The following is a 26,744-nucleotide window of genomic DNA, read 5'->3' on the forward strand; positions in this document are numbered from 1 at the left end:
CGTGATGCTGAAACTCATAGGAAAAGAATATGATCAATCCTTTCCTTTGTGACGCATTTGGATTTGCTGTATAGGCACATTAGTTCCCAATGCTCCTCTATGAGAAGAATTGAAAGTCAACTTGAGAGCCAGATAAAGCCGTAGGAGGAGTGGCTAGCAGCACTGCAGTCTTGATGCTCCAGTAAAGGTAAGAAAACTGGATACGAGAGGGGACCTAATACAAACCTGATAATGGTAATTAAGCTGCTTGTGTGTGGCTATTTTATATTGAATTGGCACACTGTATTCTTATTGTACCATGTTTCAGACTAAAGTTTGTTCTGTGTTCTCTCTAGCTTTTATCCAAAATAAACAATAAATAATATAATGCCTCTTTGTCAACCTGTCACATTTTGTTTCCTTCTAACATATTTGGAATTGATTCAACTCCCCAAAAAGGGAAGAGAAAGCACTAGCTGATCTTGAATCTGTCCTATACCAGATAAAGAAGATGCACAATACAGAGCTGTGCCTTGATATTTGTTAACCACTTTGTACATTTCTCTGGGCACAGTAAATGTTTTATTTTCCATTGCTACTCATTTATCTGCAGGAAAGGGTGCGTGTGTATTTCTGCAGTAGGATTGATTTTCAGAGACCAAGCATTAATAATAAGGTCATCCATGCCTTGAGAGCCTGTGCATTAAGTGACAGTAGTATGGCCCTTTTGTCATTCAGAAGTGTCAAGGCATCGCATGGTCGTCCCACAAAGTAGGTAGACGGGGTCTTTCAGCTGCCACAGTCGGTGCCTTGATGTCTGCCAGAATAACCTGGAAGGTATTTGTGTTGTCAGTCACAGAGACATCACATTACTTTAAACTGTAACACAGCCTATGTGCGGTTAGCCGTCTTATCCATCAGCGCGAGCAGATGGAAACAGTACATCATTTTAATGCACCTATTAAGGATACCCCCGTAAGGAGAGAGAGACAGCCTTTTGCTCAGTAAATTGAAGATGCTCACAGTTACAGTCATGTTTGTAACAGAGAGGCTTCTTTTTGTTTTAAAGGACTTCTTTTGTGTTTACTTCAATGGGGTTTTTAATGTTTGTTGTAAAAGGGACCTGACAGACTAGTGCTGACACCCCCAACCTCTAAGTGTTTAGTGTACTGTATAGATTAGTGAGGGGTACTTAAGTTAAATTTGAGTCCTCATGCTATTAATTGTGACTGCAAAGGTTGAACCAGGCACCAGATTTTGATTGGGTTTTAAGCGAATGCCGGCAACAAATTGTTTCTGCCTTCCCCAGTACAATACAGACCCAGCAGACACTAAATATATTGTTTTGCTAAATTAATTTTACTGTGTAATGTATAATAAATTATTCTTCGACTTAGAGCTATTTGTGTAATTGAAGAATGAGCCACAAAATTTGATACATACTGTGATGAAAGTAACCTCGTCACTGGTTGTTGGAGGAGCCTGTTGGCCAGCCTCTTACCCTGTGACTATGGCCCTGCAATAGACCTGGCTAAAATACTTTTAAAAGGCTCTGTTCATGTTAAGTATATACTTGTACTCCAGGCAGAGAGACCGACCACTGGCACGAATTCTCTGGAACTGTTTTGGGCATGGGGCCATGTGCATGGTCGGTCAAAAATAAGACTTCCAGGAAATTTCTGAACCCCTGAACTGATCGGGGTGATTTTTGGATATGTTGGTCACCCAGATCAGGGCTATCAGGGGATGTAACATTTGCGGGGATATTATGTGTTTTGGGACTCCTTTTTTTTTTTTTTTTTTTTTTTAGAAATGTGTGTGTTTTTTGTGTTTAGAGAAAATTGAGTTTAGTATACTGCTTGACTCCACTATCTCTTAAGTAAAGGGGAAGGCTTATTTGTATTGTATGTGGGAGAGTTGTACATTTAACTACTGTTCTGATTGGTTTGTAAGCTTTGTGTCTCTGTCCCTAACAAGGTCCATGTGGGCGTACACCTTGCATAAAAGGCCAGCTGTTGCTTCCATTAAACAGAATGCTTTACCCCTTCATGAAGTCTTGTCTCATGTTTGGGGTATTGGAGAACTACATACACTCTGGGGATTGCTATATCACAATACTCCCTTGAGTATAATCACTAGCTCTTCTAAGAGCTGTTCCTGCTACGCTCTCTGGACTAGGAGAGGTCTACCCACTGGAAGCTGTATCCTGGTCTTGGGTCCAGGGTGGGTGGAGCACGGCGATACCTCAACCATGCTGCGGCTGTTCGTGGTGATCTACGGTGGTTATGGTGTTCCAGTACAGTGCTTATGGTGCTCGCAAGTACTAGGAAGCAGCGATTGACTGAGGTACCCGGTCGGGGTACCAGGCAGTCCGTCACACATACAAATGCATGTATTAAGCTGAAAAAAATACAAAGGTTACGGAATCAGGTTGTACCCAACCCTTAGTCCAAAATTGGGTTGATGAGGTAATATGGGCATAACCCAATATGAAATAAAACCGGTAAGCGAAGAAACCTAACTACAAGAGATCGGAACCAACCCCACTGAAATTACCTCACATTTAAATCATTCTAAAGTAATAGCCAAAAGTAATAAATTAATAATAAATACAACTTTATTAAAGGTATATGAGAACAAAAACAAACTAAACCCTTAAAATGTAAGAAGAGAGTGAAAAAGGGTGTGATGAAAAGAGTAGGGAAAATGTTAGTAGATAGGTAGTTTGTATAAAGGCTAAAAAAAAATCTCTTAAGGCACTCCACCAAGTTAGCCAAATCTCTATCCCTGTGATGTAACCGTTTCTTTAAGAGTATGCGTGGTATAGATGAGAGATGATGTATCAAAGGATGCCCAGCTATATGCAGTCTGAGTGAGTGTCATGAACGCCTTTCAGATTCACCTAAGAAAGAATTACTTATCACTTGTCAGGAGTGGAAACCGTACAGGATGTATAATATAATAATGGGGGGCTAATTCACTGATTATGAATCTAGAAATGTGGGTAATAATGCACAAACTCGTCTGCTAAACTGTAAACCGTCTGCTGCTTAAAGGAAGCCCTCTTAGTGTGACCTAATAGTAATTGTCTGCATGGAAGATATACCGTATATTAGAGTGAAAATAAACAAAAACAAAAAAATGAAAACAGCCATTCCGAAATCCAATATCAAGTAGACCGTTTAGCAGGTTTAACATACTACCTATCTACTAACATTTTCTACGCTCTTTCCATCACACCTTCTTTCACTCTCTTCTCACATTTTAAAGGGATTCTCCAATGCCAGGAAAACAAAGCTGTTTGTAGAATCCTGGAGTGCCCCCCTCCCTCCTGCCCTCCATCCCATGTCGCTGAAGGGGTTAAAACCCCCTTAAGCCACTTAATTGAATCCCTTGGCGCTGGGTCAGGCTCCCGGAAGCTCCCCCATGTTTTACATTGCTGCACTAAGTGAAAAAGGGTCACAGCACCCAGACTACTTCAATTAGCTGGTGTGGTCTGGGTGCCTACAGTGACCCTTTAAGGATTTAGTTTGTTTTGGTTCTCATATACCTTTTAATAAAGTCGTATTTATTTTTAGTTTATTTTTGACTATTGCCTTAGAATGATTTAAATGTGAGGTAATTTCAGTGGGGTTGGTTCCAATCTCTTGTAGTTGGGTTACTTCTCTTACCAGTTTTATTTCACATGTATTAAGCTATTCGTCACTTCCAATGTATATAATTTTTTTTTTAAAAAAGTGAAAAAATGCTCCTTTACTTTCCAACAAAGTTTACCATCACTGTCAGCTGACCAGTTACTGTGACATTAGAGCAACGTTCACACTCTTACCTTTTTGGTCAATGTTTAATGATGAGAAAAAAGAAAGCAAACAAACTCTGAATTCTTCCCCCCACCCCCCTTTCTTTCTAACATTACTCAGTTAACAATATTACACTATTACAGAGGTGTGGTTTTTTTTTTTCTTTTCTTAACCCCTTAAGGACACATGACATGTCTGACACGTCATGATTCCCTTTTATTCCAGAAGTTTGGTCCTTAAGGGGTTAAATCGGTTGGATGCAGTCTTTTCTCAAGGGTGAAAACGGGAAAGAAAATGTGAAAAAGGAATAAAGAGTGGCAGAGATTATTTTTACACACTATACAAAAGGAACCAAAATAAAAAGGGCACATGCACAAATGCTGCTGAATACGTAAAAAAAAAAAAAAAGTTTTATTTTCCTCTACCGCAGTGAATTCATAACACTGGTGTCCTCTGGTTCCTCTTCCCCCTACCCCCTGGCATGTAAAGTAAAAAAAGAAAACTCTTATTTACTCACCCGTTTTTTTGTTTTGTTGTTTTTTTTAAACCAATGTGGCTCGGCCCTGGGTCGGCGCTCCGCTCCTATGGGTATTTCACTGACACTGGACGTCCTCATACAGAGTGTGAGGACATCCAGCCACTAGAGACAGTCTTGGTCCTGCAAGGTAATCATTGCAGTTTCTCTAAAACTTGCAGGACTAAGTGGGACAGAGACCCTGCACCAGACTACTTCAATGAGATGAAGTGGTCTGGGTGACTATAGTGTCCCTTTAAGTTTTTCAGACTTCACAAACATGTTTGCTGAAAGGAACACTCTAGCATTAGGAATAAAAACCTATTCCTAATGCAATTATTATTTTCACACATGGTTTCTTATTTTGGCTTTATTTTTGATAAATCATGACACAGTGTAATATATTGTTCATCTGAGGTTTTATTTACCTAATTTACGTCTGTATGCATAATATTTTTTATTTTATTGTGGAGTATTTGCTACTATGCCTGTCATCACTATAAATTTTTACATTTGTTAATACATTTCTTTCAGGTCAACGAGAGTTTTGCTATTAATTTGATAGCGGAACAACCAGTGAATGAAGCTGAAGATAGAATAGTATCTTGTGATGGAGGAGGTGGCGCTTTGGGACATCCTAGGGTTTATATTAACTTGGCAAGTATATAAAATAATTTCACCTTTTGGTCTCTGGTTAAGAATGTAATGCTACAATTCAAAATGTTACAGGAAGTGAACTAATCAAATGTTTAGTTCTTTACATGGAATGTTGTATATAATACATATAGTCACAATGGGTTGTTCAATTATACTTTTGTCTTGGGTATATTGAAGGGATAACCCTGGGTGTAAGTTTATCAGAAGGGTTGCCCTGACACAAATGTAAAACTTAACATTTAAACACTCTATTAAAAGACATATATTTTTGAAAAAGGAACAAAACGAAAAAGTGAAGAAAATAAAAAAACGTAATGTCAATCCAGCCGAACAGGGGAATTCTCCAAGTCAGTTGTGCTTTCAAATTGGCTACTGTGGCCTTAAATTTCAAACCCACCCCAAATTCACTCTAGATTAAAAAAAAAAAAAAAAAAACATATTTACAAAAATTAATACAGTGAACAAAACAAAGTGGGGAAAAAAATAGTTAATAAAAGAAAGTATATACAGATCGTTAACTGCCAGGAAGAGCTGCATATATAGTCTCAATGTACTGCACTGTGCCTTTGAGGGCACCTAATGTCATTGGGTACTATATTCAGACAAAAATGCACACCTCACCGCAGTCTGATCTGTTATACCAGCTCCACTTCAGGAGAAACGGAGTGGCCTGACTCAGAAAGTAAGTCCTCCTCTCAGAACAAGAATACTCAATCACAGTATAGACCATCATCATAGAGAACACTGGCTAGTAGAAGTATTTCAAAAACCCAGACAAAACCGTATCCTTTCTAGACAAACTGCTATAGACAATTCTGCTCTTCCAACTACCTCTTCACCTTTTTTAGAACAGGGTTTTCAATGCCAACAGCAAGCACGATTGAGAGATCAAGGGAAAGGGGCTTTAAACCAAACTAAAGAATGCAGAGATACTAATTCCTAATAAAGTGGTGAATTTGTAAAAATTTGAATAACTACCTAGACGTATATAATACTATTTAATAAAGGCCTATCATTTGTACCAACACTAACTTTGGATAGGTTTGAGTGGTCCAAAGATATTAATCTATTTGGAAGAAAACTAGCGCTAAAAGTTTTTTATAAAAAAAACAGGACCTTTAAAAAGCCAATTATCTCAGTCTATCTGTTGAAGATTATACACATGGAAAAAACCTAATAGCCTTTCTGGATGAACATGATACCTCTAAACCACTGACTGATTTTAAACCAAAAAGCTGGTACACTCCAAACTTTCAAGAGGTTCCACATGTGGACCTGTTCATCCAATTCAACACAGATAGAACATAATTAACCAACATGCAATACCATCAAGAACATAATCTTACCATATGAGTGAGATTAGCCTTGAACATGAACTCACACAACTACAAGACATCATAATTAATCCCACCAACGAGGGGGGTAATATAGTCCTTCTACAACAAGAAAAATAAATCAACATGTGTATGGAACATTTGAAAGATTCAAACTGTTGCCAACTTTTGAACTCCGACCCAACCACCACCACCTTCCTGCAAGAACTAAAGGAATTACTTACCAAGGCCCATAATAACATCATCCTCTCTCAACAAGAGTACAAGTTCCTGTTACCAAATCACAATCCAACTACAGATGCTCCTCACTTATCGTCCGGGTTCCGATCTTACGACCCGGTCGTAAAACAAATTGGTCAATAAGTGAGGCGCATGTGCACCAGTACAGGTCTATGTTCAGGGATATTTTCCTGAACATAGATTAGAGGGATTCACTGCTCTGGTGCGCCTGTCTATGTTTGGGGTAATTTCCCTGAACATAGATCAGCTCTCTAACGTGGGGAAGCCCTTGAATCCTCACGCTAGAGAGCTGGTCGCAAAGTAAGAACCAATAGCAACTTTTTACTGTCTTCCTTAGATCCCCAAAGACCTCACAGATCCCTCAGGAAGACCCATAATTTATGGTAACAAATGTCTTACTGAAAGACCAAGTAAATTTGATAGACAAGATCTTACATTGTATAGTTAGACAGCTTCCATCTTACCTCAAGGACATTGCACTTGAAGATTTACAAGTCCCTCCTTATACATTATTAGGCAGCTGTGATGTGGTATCTCTATAGCAATAAACCACATGACAAAGGTATTAGAGCATGTAAATTGTTCCTAAACCAAACTGAATACAATGAACACCAAAAAGAGTTTATCCTAACCCTACTTCATTTTATCTTCTCACACAATTGTTTCATTTTCAATGGAAAATTTTACTTACAAACAGGAAATGCCATGGGCATGGTTTGCCTTCCTAGTTATGCTAACCTATTTTTAGGTTGGTGGGAGCAATGTGTTGTCAATGTTCTACCACATAATCTGTACCAACAATGAATTTTGAAATGTTACGGGTATATAGATGACACACTGCTCCGGTGGACTGGATCGATTCCATGTTTTGAGCAACTTGTGGAATCTCTCAATGACAATGACTTAAATCTCAAACTGCCCATTTAATTATTGAGGAATCCATGGCCTTCCTGGACCTGAAGATAGCGCTACTGGAAGATGGAACTATACATACTAAATTACACAGAAGATCTACATCCACAAACAGTATTTTACACTGGAAGAGTCACCATCCATACCATTTGAAAGCCTTAATTCCATATGGCCAATATCTTCACGCTAGTAGGAATTGTTCAGAAGATGAAAAATTCCTCCAAGAATGCACATTTCTAAGCTCTCGGTTTAGGGCTCTTGGATTTTCCAATAGACTCCTAAAGCGAACATACCAACAAGCAAGCCTCAAAAATAGATCTGAAAGTTTGAAAGCTAAAAAAAAAAATGATCAACCACACACTAGATGCATAGCCACCTACAACACTGGATGGACTAAGGTGTCAGAAATCATGAAAAATAATTGACCTATGCTCATACAGAACCGCGATCGACAACAATGGTTGCCAAAATATCCATCATTGTCCGTACGCAAAGCAAAAAACTTAGCCATCTAGACTCAAAGAAGGAACGTTTAACATGGCTTAACAGCACAAAGGCCACATAGATGTTTCCACTGTAAGACATGTCAACACATAAAGCCATCTACACTTAGTGTCCAATCAGACACAAATCCCCCTAGTCAATTGCAACACCAGTAAATTGATCTACTTGATCACCTGCACCTGTGGCAAACCCTTCAGATCTGAATTTCCAAGCAATAGAAAAATTGCAACCAAACTCCAGAAAAGGGGATTTCAATCTATGCCTGCTTCAGAAAGAAGCACAATGGATGTTCAAGTTTAAAACTCTTGCTCCCCAGGGACTGAATGACTTGTAAGACGTATATTGTAACATTATTGCATACAAGTGTATGTGTATATATATATATATAATTTTATATTTTCATTCTGTGGATACCACCAGGACAGCCATTTAAGTCTGTCTCTTCATCCATATTATTGGACCTAATACTAATTAATGACACTTCTGTTCTAAAGCAGTTTAGAAAAATTGTCATGAACCTACCTGTTTGATTTCAATTAGCTAAGGCTTTGTGGACTGCTCTCATTGGCTAAGATGTTATATGGCTAACCCTCTGAGGGTATTTGTTTTTCTATGAATATCTTAATATCCTTTTTTTTCTGCTGAGAGATAAAGCATAATATGAGCCTCTGTGTCCTTTAATATAATCATGATTATCTTTCCTTTTATGGAGACAGAGCTCTACTGTGTTGATAACGTTAGAAAAACACTTACACATGTATAAGTCTTACTAACCAAATAGCACTACACAATTAATAGTAGTTTCTTAATATTTGTTATCCCGTGCCATCTTGATCGGCACAAAAAAATAATTAATGACACTAATCTTGCCATTTTTTGATTACATTAATTGGACAATCTGTAAGAAGGTATGCCAATTTTTCTTCTTGGAGCCTCAGATTGGCTAGGAAAGCTGCCAGTCATCATGAGCAGGGCCGGATTAACATAGGGTCTGATGGAGCTGCAGGCCCAGGCCCATGGAATAGGCCCATTTAAAAAAAAAAAATATATAACTTTTTTTTTTTTTTTTACACAATACTCTTAGGTTTGCCACCTGATTGGTATTTTACTGATTTGTATATTTGAGGCTGCCTGGCCGTGCCGGTATTGAAGTAATACCGGCAATACAAATGCAGGTATTTTTCCAAGTATAAAAGGAGATTACTCTGCAATACCAGCACCGGCCAGTAGGCGTCGCTGTGTGTGTGGAGAAAGGCAGGGATAGGAAGTTACAGCATATCCCTGCCTCTCTCTACTACTCACTGATCTGTGGGGGAGCAGCTACACAGCACAGAGAGTCCAGACAGCAGCTCTACAGCTCAGGTAAGTGAGGGATGGGGGAAAGGCTGCAGGGAGACTTGGGGACACTGAGACGCTAGGGGACACTGAGATACTTGGGGACACTGAGACATGGGGATGCTGAGACAAATGGGGACGCTGTGAGACATAGGGACATTGGGAGACACTAGGGACACAGTGTCCCCATTTCTCCCAGTGTCCCCATGTCCCATAGCCAGTGTCCCCATGTCTCCCTGTGTCCCCATGTCTCCCTGTGTCCCCATGTCTCCCTGTGTCCCCATGTCTCCCTGTGTCTCCCTGTGTCCCCATGTCTCCCTGTGTCCCCATGTCTCCGTGTCCCCATGTCTCCCTGTGTCCCCATGTCTGTGTCCCCATGTCTGTGTCCCCATGTCTGTGTCCCCAAATGTCTGTGTCCCATGTCTACCAGTGTCCACATGTCTACCACTGTCTGTATTCCCATGTCTGTGTCCCTAGTGTCTTAGTTTCCCCAAATGTTTCAGTGTCCCTAGTGTCTCTGTGTCCCCATGTCTCTTTATCCCTAGTGTCTCGGTGTCCTCATGTCTATTTTCACAAGTGCCCCCAAGTGTCTCAGCGCCCCATGTCTCCCAGTGTCCCCGGGTCTTTCAGTGTCCCCATCTCACTGTGTCCCCTAGTATCCTAGTGAAATGGACACACTGAGACATGGGGACACTTGGAGAAATGGAGACACTAAGAGACTAGGGGACTGGGCGACATGGAGATACTGAGACACTGGGTGACTTGCAAGACTGGGAGACACTGGGAGCAATTCCTCTATTCAGCAGATTTTACAGAATTTTCTCATATGTCACTCCTTGTGATTTACATCATGCAATGTCACGCATAACTAATTAATTATACAAATGATTAAGGCTGTTATTTTTATTTTTTCAAGAAAGGTGGCAACCCTAATTACTCTTCACATACTCTTGCTTAAAGGAACACTATAGGGTCAGGAACACAATCATGTATTTCTGACCCTATAATGTAAAAACCACCATCTAGCCCCCCTGGCCCTTTCTTGCCTCCCTAAATATAGTAAAATATTACTTGTATTCTGTAGTCTGCAGCTGCTGGCTCTGCATCTGAACTGACTGTCTGCTGACATCATCATAAGTGGTGGTCTGAGCAAATTACAATGCTTCCCCGTAGGCTTGGCTGAGACTGTCACCTAGGCAGATCAGGGGAAGAGCCAGCACAAGTCAAACATAGCCCTGGCCAATCAGCATCTCCTCATAAAGATAAATTGAATCAATGCATCTCTATGAGGAAAGCTCAGTGTCTGCATGCAGAGGATGGAGACACTGAATGGCAGTGCTGCACACAAGCACCTGTAGCAGCCATCTAAGGAGTGGCCAGTGGAGTTATTTTCTCTGAAACAACAGTGTTTACTGCAAAAAGCCTGAAGGGAATGATTCTACTTACCAGAACAAATACAATCAGCTGTAGTTGTTCTGGTGACTATAGTGTCCCTTTAAGTTTGGAAGCTTAAGAGGGATGTATGGCGAAACTTGTGTGGACTAGCTGATAACCTAAATTAGTTTAGGTAATGCAGACTTTGGCTTCTCCAACACTGTGGTATGTCCCCTTTCTTCTACATGCACTACATACACCTTTACTCTGTTCCAGACTATATACCAGGAACTTCTGCCTGCTAGTAAGACGATAAGAAGACAAGTGGACATGTGAGTGCTAGGGGACAGTCCTTAGAAAGCGTGGAGTAGGTGCATTCATGCCAGGCTGGCCTTCTAATTCTTTTGACACATGCCCCCTTTTTGGGCATGTTCACCCCTTTTGGCAGGTCTGGTCACGTGATTCGGGTAAGTGGCACACCCTTTTACCCTCCCCTTTGACTTCCTGCTTCACTGGACACTGCTGTTAGGGGTTCTGTATTTACTTGAAAGATTAAAGCATAAATTAGAAAGAGATTAGCATAGAGTATGTGTTTTCGTATAGCTGCATCCTTTGAGTTTCCCTCCAACACCATCTCCATCAGATACATGACGCTTTGGAGGTATGGTTGTTTTAGTGTTTTTGGTCGATAAGATTCTGTAATTAGGCCCACCATAATTGTCAGCTCCAGGCCCACTGGGCTCTTAATCTGGCCCTGATCATGAGACACTCTGGCTAAATCCAATGAACCTGTCAGGTTTTTTTGCCCGTTATATAATTCCTTCCTGAGATTTTTCATTTCCCCTTGAAGAGCCTGCTTGGTGAAACGTACGTCGGGCTAGCTTAGGTGGTTATCTCTTCAGCACCATATATCGCTTATGTGTTTGGGAATCCCTCAAAAAAAACAAGTATAGTCTGATCTGTAATGTGTTATGACTCTGCCATCATGCATAGTGGAAGTAACACTGAGCCGTATTCTTAACCTTAGCTAGATCTGCTAGCAGAATAATTAATTCATTTTGAATGATAATAGGTGCCCTCAAAGGCACAGTGCAGTACATTGAGACTATGTTTGCAGGGTTTTTGAAAATACTTCTACTAGTCTGTGTTCTCTGTGCTGATGGTCTATACCAGGGGTCCTCAAACTTTTTAAACAGGGGGCCAATTCACTGTCCCTCAGACACTGTTGGGGGCTGGACTATAGTTTGAAAAAAATATGAACAAATTCCTATGCACACTGAACATATTTTAATTGCAGTGCACAAAAAAACGGAAAAACAATGCAATATTAAAAATAAAGAACAATTTTAATCAACATAAACGTATAATATTTCAATGGGAAGTACGGGCCTGCTTTTGGCTAATGAGATGTTCCATATTTGTCACTGCTAGTCGTAACAAGTGATGCAAGTGTTCATCAGTTAGTCTGGATCTGGTTGGAGATTCCAGAGGTTTCATTCGGGAAAAAGTCTGTTCACAGACATAGGTGCTGCCAAAGATGGTTGCAATTTTGAGTGCATGGTTCCTGAGATTAAGAGATGTTTTAAAGGGGAGAGATGCATAGAAATTAGTAAGGCTGCTTGATTTGAATGCTTCTTTCAGAGAGTCACAAATCTGTAGTTCGGCCAATTCCATTTGGTAAATCGGATCAACAATTTCAATGTCAACAGAAAATGGGTTCCGGTAAAGCTGTATGTCCTGTTCATGGAGATGAAGCTCTTTAAATCTAATTTGAAACTCCTTTTGCAACATTTCTAGTACATCCATACATGCTTTGTTTGGGAATGCAACTGCTGTTTTTTCCGCCAACAGGTTTTAAGTTGTTGGGAGATGGCAGAAGTTTTATTCCTTCACTTGTTTAATAAGGTGATCTAATTTTACTTGAAATGCTTTCACATGTGAATACATATCACAGATGAGCTTCCCCTTTCCTTGAAGTTGAACATTACAACTGTTGTGTAGCTCTGTTACATCTGTCAGACAGGTAAGGTGCCATTTCCATTCTGCATTTTTGAGCTCTGGTACTTCTTTGTTTTTCGAAAGCAGAAACCTGTGGAAGTAAGTCATAAAAACGTTTCAAAACTCTCCCTCGACTCAGCCAACAGACTTCTGTGTGGTACAGAATATCTTCATAGACAACATTTAGCTCAGACAGAAATTCCTGCAACTGTCTATATGGTTTAGTGCGTGAGCTCTAATGAAGTTAACAGAAGATACCACAATTTTCATGACAGAGTCTAACTTCAGTGATTTACAATACAGTGCTTGTTGGTGGATGAGGCAGTGTTTTGCTATTGGATGTTAATGGTTATGATTATCCATCTCTTTGTTAATACGTGCAACCACTCCTTTCATAGACCCCACCTTGCTAGGAGAACCATCAGTTGTCACACTTGTTAGTTTAGCCCAGTCCAGCTCCAAATCATTCATAGTTTGGCAAACTTTTTCATAGATATCCTCTCCTGTTGTTGTTCCTTTGATGCTTTTCAGTGCAGCAAGCTCCTCTGCGACTTTGAAATAATAATTTTGTCCCACAAATGAAAACTAGAAGTTTTGCAGAATCCTGAACATCATTGCTTTCGTCGAGTGCCAACAAAAAATAGCAAATTTTTTTTTTTTTTTTTTAAGAGTTTTGCAAATGCAGATGCAAATTTTCACCCATTTCTTCAATCCTTTGTGTAATTGTAGGTCCTAAAAGACTCAATGTACTAAATAAATTGGCCTTCTCTGGACACATCTCTTTGGCAACATAAAGAAGGCATTCTTTAACAAATTCTCCCTTTACGAATGGTCTGCCAGTGCACGTTATGAGCTTGGCAATTTGAAAATTTGCTTGCAATGATATATTTAGCTGCTTTTGCTTCACAAAAGTATTTTGCCGAGTTGTCAATCGATTTTTTTTTTTTTTTTTTTTCAGTTTTAATATTTTATCTTTTCTCACTTGTCCGACCAAACAATAATTTATCTTTATGTTGAGTTTCGTAGTGTCGACACAAATTGTATTCTTTGAACACAGACACTAAATTCTGGCATATCACACAAACCTCTCTTTCTTTGTTCTGCGTGAAAAAGTAATCGTAAGTCCACAGTTCTTTGAATACCCTGTATTTAGTAAAATACCAATAAATACAGAGCTACAAAAATATTTATTCTTTGTAGGGCTTAAACTAAAATAATAAATATCAGCGCTCAGCAATAGTGCAAATGGTTGGCGTTCAGCAGTAACGCAAAAGCTCACTCACTAGCTGGCACACACACACAAGCTCATTCACTAGCGTTCACACACACAAGCTCATTCACTAGCGTTCACACACACAAGCTCATTCACTAGCGTTCACACACACAAGCTCATTCACACACACACACGCTCACTCACTAGCAGACACTCACACGCTAACTCACTAGCACACACACAAGCTCACTCACTAGCACACACACAAGCTCACTCACTAGCACACACACACAAGCTCACTCACTAGCACACACACACAAGCTCACTCACTAGCAGACACACACACAAGCTCACTCACTAGCAGACACACACACAAGCTTATTCACTAGCAGACACACACAAAAGCTTATTCACTAGCAGACACACACACACACAAGCTCATTCACTAGCAGGCACTTATCACAGGTGTAGGTGAGAGGTGGCCCAAGTATGCTAATACTATTAAATTGACCATAGCAATTTCAGTTTAGAGCTGAGAAGACTGAGCTGAAAATCATCCCCCTGGGAACTGACAGTACAAACCGCACAGATTTTGTCGCATCTGGCAAAGCCTTGAATCTAGTAGTGAGGGCTGTGTATTAAATATGTGTTATGCAGGGAAGGGGTCATTCATTCATATAACTTTTTTTTCTGGAATTCCACTTTGCAGAGCCCTAATACACTGCTGACCCCCCAAATGTAATACACAATAGGTTCCCCAAGCCCCTTTACACCTACCTGTACTTCCAGATGCAGACAGGACAGCTCTTCTCAGTTGGAGGGAAGGGATTCTGTAGCCGCCCGGATATGATGTCATATGCCTCTCACATCCGGCTGCTGGCATAACAAAAATCTTTGCGCTCTTCTGACCATCAGCCACGAGACAAAAAAAAATGTTTTCCATGTCAGTGCAGCCACTTCTCAAAGCAGAAGTACTGTGATTGAGTATTCTTGTTCTGAGAGGAGGACTTACTTTCTGGGTCAGACCACTCTGTTTCTCCTGAAGTGGAGCTGATATAACGGTTCATACCGCGGCGAGGTCTGCATTTTTGTCTGAATATAGTACCTAATGAAATTAGGTGCCCTCGAAGGCACAGTGCAGCTCATTAAGACTATATATGCAGCTTTTCCTGGCAGTTAACAATCTGTATATGCTTTCTTTTATTCACTATTTTTTCTTTTGTTTTGTTCACTGTATTCATTTATGTAAATATTCGTTTTTCAAAATATCTTTCAATATCAGTGATTTTTTTTTTGATTTTTTTTTTTAATTGAAGTTATACAAAACAAAAAGTTACTAACACAAACAAACACACCCACACCCCATCAGAGCAGGAGAAAATTGCTGATTGTCATATCAGGATTCTGTCCATACTCACAAGAAATTTGTGTACCATTGTCACCACTTATAAATCTTTAACATCACATCTATCCCTAATAAGTATATATGTGGCTGAAAATTATTATAATTATTTGTTATAATTGCCTTCCTATTCAATTCCTAAAAATAACTATAACTAAAACCGATTGGCCTTGTATTTAGGAAAGTTTTAATAATAGTTCAGAATACATATCATCTTTCTTTTTTGAACGAAGTCCTAGATTATTTATTAGACCTTTTTCCATTGTCAACTGGAACCTAATTTGCTTAATTAAGAGAGATTTTTGGAAAGGAATAGATGATCTCCAATTTCTGGCAATTAAGATTTTAACGGAAACAATCGGTAGCTATCGAAACATCTTTTGTTAATTTAACGTTCCAATTTAAATGCAGAAGAGCTGTTGCCGGGTTTTGATCTAATGATCTGTGAGACAATGTTTGAAAAATAGAAAAAGCCCAGGGACCATAAAGGACGAGCTACCGGGCAGGACCACCATATATGTATATAAGACCCTGTGTAACTTCCACATCTCCAGCATATGGGATCATAATTCTCATACATCTTAGCAATTCTTACTGGGGTGAAATACCATTTAAAAAGAAGTTTAAAATGGCATTCCACCAAGTTTAAACAATGAATATGTTTAGCAATGTGAGTTAATGAAATACACCAATCCGCCTCAGAGATCTCAATGTCAATGACTCTTGTTCCCATGTTTTATTAAGTTTATGGGGAATGATATTTAATATATCTACCATATGGTTTGCAGCCAAAGTAACCTTATTTAAGGCCTTGTAATTGAAAATGTGCTCTATATGAGTTGAAAGTGGAGAAGAACTTTTTATGACATTCTTATCAATATAATTTTTAATTCGAAGATAGGTAAAGATTTCCCTACGTGGTATATGTAAAGTATCAACAATCTGCTGGAGAGGTATTACCGTATATACTCGAGTATAAGCCGACCCGAATATAAGCCGAGGCCCCTAATTTTTCCCCAAAAAACTGGGAAAACTTATTGACTCGAGTATAAGACTAGGGTGGGAAATGCAGCAGCTACTGGTAAATTTCTAAATAAAATTAGATCCTAAAAAAAATATATTAATTGAATATTTATTTACAGTGTGTGTATAATGAATGCAGTGTGTGCGTATGAGTGCAGTGTGTGTATGAGTGCAGCGTGTGTGTGTGAGTGCAGTGTGTGTGTGTGTGTATGAGTGCAGTGTGTGCAGGGCCGGTGCAAGGATATTTGCCCCCCCCCCCATATGTCCTGACCTCCCCTCCTCCTCCCTCAGTGGTCCTTACCTCCCCACCCCCGTGTTCCTTCACCCCCCTCCCCCAGTGGTCCTGACTCACCCCTCCCCTAGTGGTCCTTACCCTCCCCTCCCCTAGTGGTCCTTACTTCCCCCTCCCCTCCCCTAGTGGTCCTTATCCCCCCCTCCCTCCCTCCCATAGTGGTCCTTATCCCCCCTTCCCTCCCATAGTGGTCCTTATCCCCCCCCCCTCCCTCCCATAGTGGTCCTTATCCCCCCCCCCTCCCTCCCATAGTGGTCCTTATCCCCCCCCCCCTCCCTCCCATAGCGGTCCTTATCCCCCCCCCTCCCTCCCATAGCGGTCCTTATACCCCCCCTCCCTCCCATAGTGGTCCTTATACCCCCCCTCCCACAGTGGTCCTTATACCCCCTTTTTTTATTATTATTATTTTGTATTATTATTATTATTTTGTATTATTATTTCTTATTTTATTTATATTTTTATTTATTTTTCGTCCCCCCTCCCTGCTTGATACATGGCAGGGAGGGGGGCTCTCCTTCCCTGGTGGTCCAGTGGCAGTTCAGTGGGGGGGAGAGGGGGGCTGGCAGAGCTGTAACTTACCTGTTCTGCAGCTCCTGTCAGCTCTCTCCTCCTCTGCGCCGTCTGTGCAGCTCCTTCTATCAGCTCACACTGTAAGTTATTGTAAGTTAATTGTAAGTTACTACAATTTACACTGGGAGCTGACCGAGGTGCTGAACGGACGGCGCGGAGGAGGAGAGAGCTGACAGGAGCTGCAGAACAGGTAAGTTACAGCTCTGCCAGCCCCCCTCTCCCCCAGTCTGTATTATGGCAATGCAAATTGCCATAATACAGACCTTGACTCGAGTATAAGCCGAGTTGGGGTTTTTCAGCCCAAAAAACGGGCTGAAAACTCGGCTTATACTCGAGTATATACGGTATATTGTCACCTACCATAAGATCGGAAATTCTTATCTTATCAGTATCTGCCCAGTGGCTTAACGAAAGATCTTCAATGTTTATCTCTAATAGCTTAAGTCTAGTCGATCTTGGTATGAGTTGGCAAAACCCCAAAGTTTTCTTAATTTCCTCCCAGACCTCTAAAGATTGCAATAAAATAGTAGAATTTAATTGAGACCTGTTTATTTTTTTGCTATCAACTATCCACATGATGTATTGTAAATTCGAGGTATGAGAGGCTTCGGACTCTATAATAAACCAAGGTTCTTGGGTCATCAAAGGATCTTGTAATAAGTGTATGTGTCTAATCATATTAGCGTAATAATTATAGGTAATATTTGGGAAATTTAAGCCACCCTTCGATACTTTTTTTGATAAAACTTTTCGACTTATCCTAGGGGTTTTATTCTTCCAAATACATTTTTAGAAACCTGATTGTATCATTGTCAGCCATGAATTTGAAATTTTAAACGGAATCATAGAGAAAAGATAAGACCACTTTGGGAGTATATATGAATTAATTTTATTTATTTTACCCAACCATGAAGTTTCCAGATTTTTCATTTTTTTTTTATTTCAAATGTGTGTGTTTCATAAGATTTAAAATGTTCTTCTCCATTGTGTTGTTTATGTCTGCAGGAATAATTAAACCTAGATAATTCAATTAATTTTTAGTCCAAATAAAATTGTATATATGGTATAGGCTTTCTATAATTGAATTATCTATGTTCATATGCAGGGCAGTAGATTTCATAATATTTCACTTGAAGTTTGAGACCATAGAAATATTGTAACGAAACTTCTGGAGAGGTAAGAGTAATTAATGAGTCATCCGCGTATAAGTTACATAGCTGAAAAGAGACTTGCGTCCATCAAGTTCAGCCTTCCTCACATGCTTTTGCAAAAAAAAAGTCTAATCAAAGGATTATTTCTAATATAGGTAGCAAGAGGCTCAAGGGACAGAATATACAATAATGAGGATAAAGGACACCCCTGCCTCGTACCATTACGAAGATCAAACCATCCTGCAACTATATTGGGTCCGACCGTTCTGGCGGAAGGGGTGGAGTACAAAACCATAATTGCATTAAATATCCAGCCTTTAAAGCCAAAAGCAGTCAAGAACGCTGCTAAATAACCCCACCAGACCCTGTCGAAAGCTTTCTCCGCGTCCAGAGACAGGGTCAGGAGGGGCATACTTTGTCTATGCGCCTTGTCCAAAATATCTAATAGTCTTCTAACATTATTTGAAGCCATTCTTCCTGGGATAAACCCAATCTGATCGGAGTTGATAATGTTAGCTATAATTTTTTTTTTAATTCTCTCAGCGATAATAGCAGAGTATATCTTTATATCTACATTGATCAATGCTATCGGTCTATAATTTGAAGGATTTGAACTATCCTTGTTTTGTTTTAATATAGGAATAATATTAGATTGAGTTTTTTAGGGATAGTTTTGTTTTCGGCCATATCATTAAACAATTCCATTAATGGTTTTATCAAGTGAGTCTTCATATACTTATAAGTTTGTAAAGCCGTCAGGGCCCGGTGTTTTATTAGTACGTAATTTATCTATTTGGAATTGAACTTCTTCAAACAAATTTTGTTTTATTTAGCATTATCAAATCTAAATCAGTTAATTTGGGGATCGGAATGTTAGTCTCTAATGTCGCTAATATTAGGATTTAAGTTGAAATTATATAAGTCTTCATAAAATTTGTTGAATATTTTTCCAATTTGTTCTGGGGAGGAATAGGTATTTTGTCCATCTGTCAAATGGTTCACCCTATTTTTTGCATATTGATTTTGCAATCTCTTTGTAAGATTTGTATTCGCCCTTTTCCCGGTATAATAATTTGTAAGCCTTAATTTATTTATTAGTCCTAATTTTTTCTTCCTCATTTAAATGTATTCTCTTTTGTATATCATTTAAACGGGACTTTAATTCTGGGGTTGATTGTTTTTTTATTTAAACTAGAGAGATTATAATTCAATGTACAAATAAGATTCTCTCCCCCCCCCCCCCCCCCCATTTTTTTTTTAATGAATATGGCCCAATTTAATTATATATCCTCTCATAACCGATTTGTGCGTGCACCAGTTTAGCGCTGGAGAGGTATCTACGCATTGATTTTCTTCCCAAAAGTATGTTAATAATTTTGTCAATTCCTCTCTATTCTTCTGATCTTTGATAAGAGCATCATTTAGTTTCCACGTGGTTCTACCTGGTGATTGAACTAAACCTAATTCCATCAAAATATAGCTATGATCAGACCAGGGATTATCCTTAATTGTTACTTTTATTAAAGTGGGAAATAGAACTAGCATTAGTTAAACAAAAGTCTATCCGTGAATAGGTATTATGAGCACTAGACAAGTGAGAATAGTCTCTTTCTAGTGGATGGAATAATCTCCAAACATCATAGAGATTGTGTAATTTAGAAATAAGTTGTAGCTTTTTGGCTTGTTTAAAAGCTCTTTTGTCTCGGGCATTTGGAGAAATATACGTTTTATAAAGTTTAACATTAGCTACACAATTAAAATCACCGGCAATTATCAACGTACCCTTAATAATTTTGGAAACTTTGTCCATTTTACGTGAAAAAGAGGCCATTGGATCTATATTTGGGAGGTATACATTAACCAAAGTGTATATCTTGTTATTTATTTTACACACCAAAATGATGTAACGTGCATCCCTATCTTGTTCTAAATGGATAATTTCTCATTTTAAAATCATTCTTAAAAATAACTGCAACCCCTCTTTTCCTTTTATCAGCTAAAGAGGCCTGAATAATCAATATCCGTGATTAAATGTCAAGTTTTTAATTTGTGTCAGGGTAACCCTTCTTTATCTGAGAATCTATAGTGAATTCAGGGTGGGTTTAAAAGCACGACTGACTTGGAGAATTTTTCCAGTTTGGCTGTTTTGACCTTGTATATGTCTTTTATTTGTGTTTTACGTTTTTTACATTTGCGTCACGGCAACCCCTCTTTATCTTGTGTATATGATAGTCTCTCTAAAATAAAATATAATAAAACTGGAAAAAAATACATTTTCTATGCCTTTATATCACTCTGTAAACGATTTGACAGTTTGAGAACACTTACATTAATGTAAATAATTATAAGAGTATAGTGCCCCAACAACAGTGTTGGTCAACTTCATATAAAGGGACAATCCAAGCACCAAAACCATTACTGTCCCTGTTATCACTGAATTGTTAACACCGCTTTTTCTGTCAAAAGGCAGTGTTTATGCTAGTCCCTAAGGACACTTAATGGCTGTCTTTCAGACAGCAACTAGAGGCATTTCCACTAGCAATCCTGCAATCTTTGCAGGATAAACATTTGTTGTCTCCGCGATCAACTTAAATATATAGAACCCTCCCAATAGAAGATGCCCTGAGTGAGTATCTCTGAGAAGATGGTGATTGCCATACATGTGTAGTAACCCCCCATTTCTTCCCAATGGGACCCATATAATGTTAATGGTATTAGCTTGGTGACCCATTTTTTAATTATGTTTAGCAGCTCATTTTTTTAGGATAATAACCATTTTGTTTCTGTTGCCTGGGGAAATTAGTGCTGCAACGTTAAACAGCTTATTTTCTATTCTAAAGATCAGTACTCCTTTTGTAATTGTTCTCTGTTTAACCCCTTAAGGACCAAACTTATGGAATAATGACGTGTCACACACGTCATGTGTCCTTAAGGGGTTAAAAGAAGTTAAAAGTACATTGTTTTAATATTGCAAAGGTCTGATGTTTTTTTTTTTTTTTTTTTAAATAATAAGGGCATGTAGGCAACATATTAAAATGAAGATAAGTTACCTGCGCTGTTCCCAAATCCCTATATATATTTAAACAGATGGAGGTTATTTAGTTACTCCAGTGGTCATGAAAGGGAATGCCCGCCTGCCACGTTACAATGCTGCTGCCCATCCCATGTGTTCCCTATTAAGGGGTATATATAAATATAGCCCTCTCTGTCTCATTAGAGATCTCTTTGCGAGAAGCTTAAGGAAGCAAGGTAAATGGTTAGTGTAGGGACACACCTAAGAGGTTTGCCTTGATGTGGCAGATGGGCATTCCCTCTAATGGCCATTGGAGTAACTAAATAACCCCTATTTGTTTAAATATACATAGGGATTTGGGAAGACGGCAGGTCACTTTTTTTCCGTTTGGTTTTTACTGTATGTTTTGGGGCTGATGTGTACTATTGTCGTTGCTGCCGCCCAGGAGTAGTGGGAGTTTGAGCGCAGGACTTTTTTTTTTTTTTTTGTAAACCTATTAAAATGAGTTTCTTTCAGTACATATCTGAATTACTGTTTCTCTTCTTGCAGGACAAAGAAACAAAAACAGGAACCTGTGGATACTGTGGACTACAGTTTAAACAGAAGCATCATCACTAATATGTCCATAATCTCTTTTGTTTAATCCCTCTCCAATAAATATGTATTACTGAACACAACAGGTCCTCTTGCCTTACTGGTCTGCACAACCAATATATTTTATTATTTTTTACAATAGTAAGCAGTTAACCCCTTAACGCCGTTACGGCGTTCCATGCCGTCGCGCTTTAAATGGGCTTTAAAGCCGTTGCGGCGGCATGGAACGCCGTAACGGTTTAAGCCCCCAGGAGCCAGCAACTACTCACCTCCGCCGCGATCCTCTTCTGGGGGGCTGCCTGAGAGCCCAGGCAGCCCCCCTCCGGCAAATGAGGCCCCCGGGGGCCATGTGATCGCTCTCAAAGAGCGATCACATGGCCCCCTATAGCTGGCTATGGATCTGCCAGCAGGGGGACTGTTTGAAATATCAGACAGTCCCCCTGCTGGTAGGAGGTGTAAAAAAAATAAAATAAACATGTTTAAAAATAAATTAAATATATTTTAATATATATATATATATGTATATATATTATATATATAATATATATACATATTATATATATATGTAACGTCATGCAACGTGTATTTTAATATTAATATAAGTATATAAATTAATATTAAAATACACTTAGAAGGACGTTACATATATATAATATGTATATATATTATATATATAATAGATGTACATATATATATTATATATAAATTCGTATAATTAAAATAATAAATAAATAAAATAATAAAATAAATAAATAAAATATTGAAACAAAATTTAATATAAATTATATATGCATATGTAATTTCATTCTAACTGTATTTTGTTATTATATATATATATCGGTAACAAAATACACTTAGAATGACATTCTATATATATCTATCGTTGTATAAAATACAAATAACCGCAAATATATATATATTATATATATAAATACATATAATTACAGAAAAGATTACATTAGTATACACGTAGAATTTAAATACCTATAAATGCATATATATTAAAATTCTACGTGTATATTTAAATAATCTTTTAACGATTATGTGATTTGATTAATTAAAATTTGATTGACATGCCTGACAACACAGGAGAAAGTGCAGAGAATTTAATTCGCAAGCACTATATTTGACCCTGTAACTCTCCAAGACACCATAAAACCTGTACATAGGGGGTACTGTTTTACTCGGGAGACTTCACTGAACTCAAATATTAGTGTTTCAAACTGGTAAATTGTATTACAACAATGATATTTTAAGTAAAAGTGACGTTTTTCGCATTTTTTACAAGCGAACAGCACTTTTATGGTCTATATTATTGTTGTAATATGTTTTACGGTTTTAAAACACTAATATTTGTGTTTAGTGAAGTCTCCCGAGAATAACAGTACCCCCCATGTACAGGTTTTATGGTGTTTTGGAAAGTTAGAGAGTCACATATAAGGCTTGCATTTCATTTTTTTCACATTGAAATTTGCCAGATTGGTTATGTTGCCTTTGAGAGCGTATGGTAGCCCAGGAATGAGAATTACCCCCATGATGGCATACCATTTGCAAAAGTAGACAACCCGAGGTATTGCAAGTGGGGTATGTCCAGTCTTTCTTAGTAGCCACTTAGTCACAAACACTGGCCAAATATTAGTTTTTTGCTTTTTTCACACAAAAACAAATATGAACGCTAATTTTGGCCAGTGTTTGTGACTAAGTGGCTACTAAAAAAGACTAAACATACCCTACTTTCAATACCTTGGCTTGTCTAATTTTTCAAATGGTATGCCATTATGGGGGTAATTCTCTTTCCTGGGCTACCACACCGTCTCAAAGGTAACATTACTAATCTGGAAAATTTCAATTTGAAAATGGAACGTTCTATATTTGACCCTGTAACTTTCCAAAACACCATAAAACCTGTTAATGGGGGTTACTGTTGTACTCGTGAGACATCGCTGATTACAAATATGCGCATTTTTTTGCAGTAAAACCTAACAGTATTATGACATTCACAGCTAAAATGGCAGACGGAAATACAAATTTTAAAAAAAAATCTTATTTTCTCACCTTTTTTTTTATTTTATTCATAATAAATTATGTTCCATATATGAATAGTTAATGATAGATTAAAGCCCTGTTTCTCCTGAACAAAATGATATATAATAAGTGTGGGTGCATATAATTTGAAAGAGGGGAACTACGGTTGAACAGACATATAGCGCAAATTCCAGTTTTTGTTTACATTTTGTTTTGATCAGAACGTGCACTATTGACTCCGTCCTGAAGGGGTTAACATGTTTTGGTATGTTCCAAAATAAGATTGTGTATATACTGCTAATCGTTTAAAGTAACTTTGCTATGAAATGGTAATTATGTGAAAAGGTTTACAAAAAAGTGATTAACCTTTAAAATCTCATTCCATGATAAATTACTAAATCATACACATTTAAAGGATTCAATTAAAGGAACACTATATGGTCAGGAACACAAACCTGTATTCTTGATCCTATAGTGTTAAAAGAACCATTTGGCCCCTCCTTGCCACCCTAAATATAGTAAAATCTTACTTTTATTTCAGTCTGCTGCTGCCGGCTCTGCCATTGATCTGTCTGCCTGACCTTCCATCATAAGTGATGATCAAAAGCCAATCACAATGCTTTCCCATTGGAAAACAATGGATTGGCTGAGTCTGTCCATGAGGCAGATGAGGGACATAGCCAGCACAAGCCAAACACAGCCTTGGCCAATCAGCATCTCCTCATAGAGATGCATTGAATGAAATAGTTTTCAGCATTTTTAGCATGTTTGTCAACTCTCTCACTATACCATATTCAGTAAGTGGGATTTTGCTTTTGTTTTTTTGTGTCAAAAATTTAATAATATCTGTCACATTATTTTACTTTTATTCACCATTTTCTTTGGAGTGATAGGAACTCATTAATATTCTGGTTTATTCTTTGTAGGGCTTATGCTCTGTACTTGGAATCTCTGGTTTTAGTCGTATTGTGACCATGATTTCCAGACCCCTTTAGTCCCACCACTTTTGTCTTTTCTGTATTAAACATTTGTTGTTTTATTTTAGTTTTTTTTTTCTTTAGGTGTGGGGAGGGGGTTTATTTGTCAGCTGACACTCTCAGCCAATCAGTTACTCCCCATTTCTAGAACTGCGTTATGGACAGCTCTATACCTTACTAACAACCTGAGAACTAAATTGCTAACCCCCCTTTTCTCTCACCAAGCTACCTTTTGATCAATGTGTCATTAAACTACTCTGTACTTTTTAGATCATCTGGTCCTATTGAATTGAAAATCATACATGTTTTAACATCTTTATCCATTTTAGGAATGAACTGTATATATCTTGTTCACAACTTATCACACACAAAGGTGCTTTAATAGGATACAAAAAAAAGCCAAAATTGTTACATTAGAGGAAATGTGCCATATTGGTAAAACTAAAAGGCAACTTCTAACAGTACACAGCATGCAATATTTCAGCTTAATCTAACATATTCAATTAAAACAAAAGGTTTTCAAATCTCACTGTTATATTTAACCTAATTGATAAAATGTAACAATTCCACCTGACACCAGTGAATTGTGAAAAATATATAAAATAACTAAACTTATAGATACAGCCTCCCAGATGGTAACCAACCAAAATAGATATAAACAACACAAAAAAAGTACAGATCCTGCTAATGTACCTAAATACAAACAGTACAGTATTGCCTGAGACCGGTTTTGCAGTTCACCCAAATTTAAGATGATTAAAATGACTTGGTGATGCCATCCTTGATGTCAAAATTCCACTTTCGTGCTTGCCACAGAACAGACTGACAGGTTCTCCAAAAACTTAATCCAAAAGGTATTTTCCAAAAGGATATTTATTTGCATATACATTTTAAAAAAGAGATAAAGAAGACTATGATATGCTGCTATTAAAGGGACACTATAGTCACCAGAACAACTACAGCTTATTGAATTTGTTCTGGTGTGTAGAATCATTACCTTCAGGCTTTTTGTTGTAAACACTGCCTTTTCAGAGAAAACAGTGTTTACATTACAGCCTAGTGATAACTTCACTGGCCACTCCTCAAATGGCTGTTAGAGATCCTTCCTGGGTCATGGCTGCCTAAAATGCACCCAAACATTCAGTATCTCCTCCCACTGCATGCAGACACTAGAGATGTCCCGAACAGTTCGCTGGCGAATAGTTCCTGGCGAACAACGCTTGTTCGCCACGGCGGGCGAACATATGCGATGTTCGGTCTGCCCCCTATTCCATATCATTGAGTAAACTTTGACAACCCCACCACCCGCCGCTTGGGGGGGGGGGGGTGGATGTCAAAGTTGACTCAGTGATATGGGGGGGGGCCTACTGTCCTCCCCCCCCCCGGCCCCCACCCCTGAGCGGTGGGTGGGGGCCCTAAAAAAAAAAATAGGGGGGGAACTTCTGTCCCCCCCCCCCCGGCCCCCACCCCTGAGTGGTGGGTGCCCTAAATACTAAGAAGGGGGGGACCCTAATGTCCTCTCCCCTAAGGTCCTGGCCCCCACCCCTGAGCGGCGGGTGGGAGCCCGAAATACTAAAAGGGGGGGGGGACTTAATGTCCTCCCCCCCTGGCCCCCACCCCTGAGCGGCGGGTGGGGGCCATAAATACTAAAAGGGGGGGACCTAAGGTCCTGGCCCCCACCCCTGAGCGGCGGGTGGGAGCCCGAAATACTAAAAGGGGGGGGACTTAATGTCCTCCCCCCCTGGCCCCCACCCCTGAGCGGCGGGTGGGGGCCCTAAATACTAAAAGGGGGGGACCTAAGGTCCTCCCCCCTGGCCCCCACCCCTGAGCGGCGGGT

General features: G+C 38.9%; 1 protein-coding gene across 1 annotated transcript in view; it reads left to right on the forward strand.

Annotated features, from left to right (window-relative positions):
- NDUFS6 (NADH:ubiquinone oxidoreductase subunit S6) overlaps positions 1 to 22,018 on the forward strand; it is a 41,491-nt gene extending 19,473 nt beyond the window's left edge. The window contains exons 3-4 of the mRNA XM_063450581.1: positions 4,828 to 4,950; positions 21,861 to 22,018. Of these exons, the coding sequence (XP_063306651.1) occupies positions 4,828 to 4,950; positions 21,861 to 21,929 (192 nt within the window). The 3' untranslated portion in view covers positions 21,930 to 22,018. The remainder of the gene's footprint in view (positions 1 to 4,827; positions 4,951 to 21,860) is intronic.
- The last annotated feature ends 4,726 nt before the right edge of the window (positions 22,019 to 26,744 follow it).

The sequence above is a fragment of the Pelobates fuscus genome, chromosome 4 (genome assembly GCF_036172605.1).
Source record: "Pelobates fuscus isolate aPelFus1 chromosome 4, aPelFus1.pri, whole genome shotgun sequence".
NCBI classification, from domain to species: domain Eukaryota; kingdom Metazoa; phylum Chordata; class Amphibia; order Anura; family Pelobatidae; genus Pelobates; species Pelobates fuscus.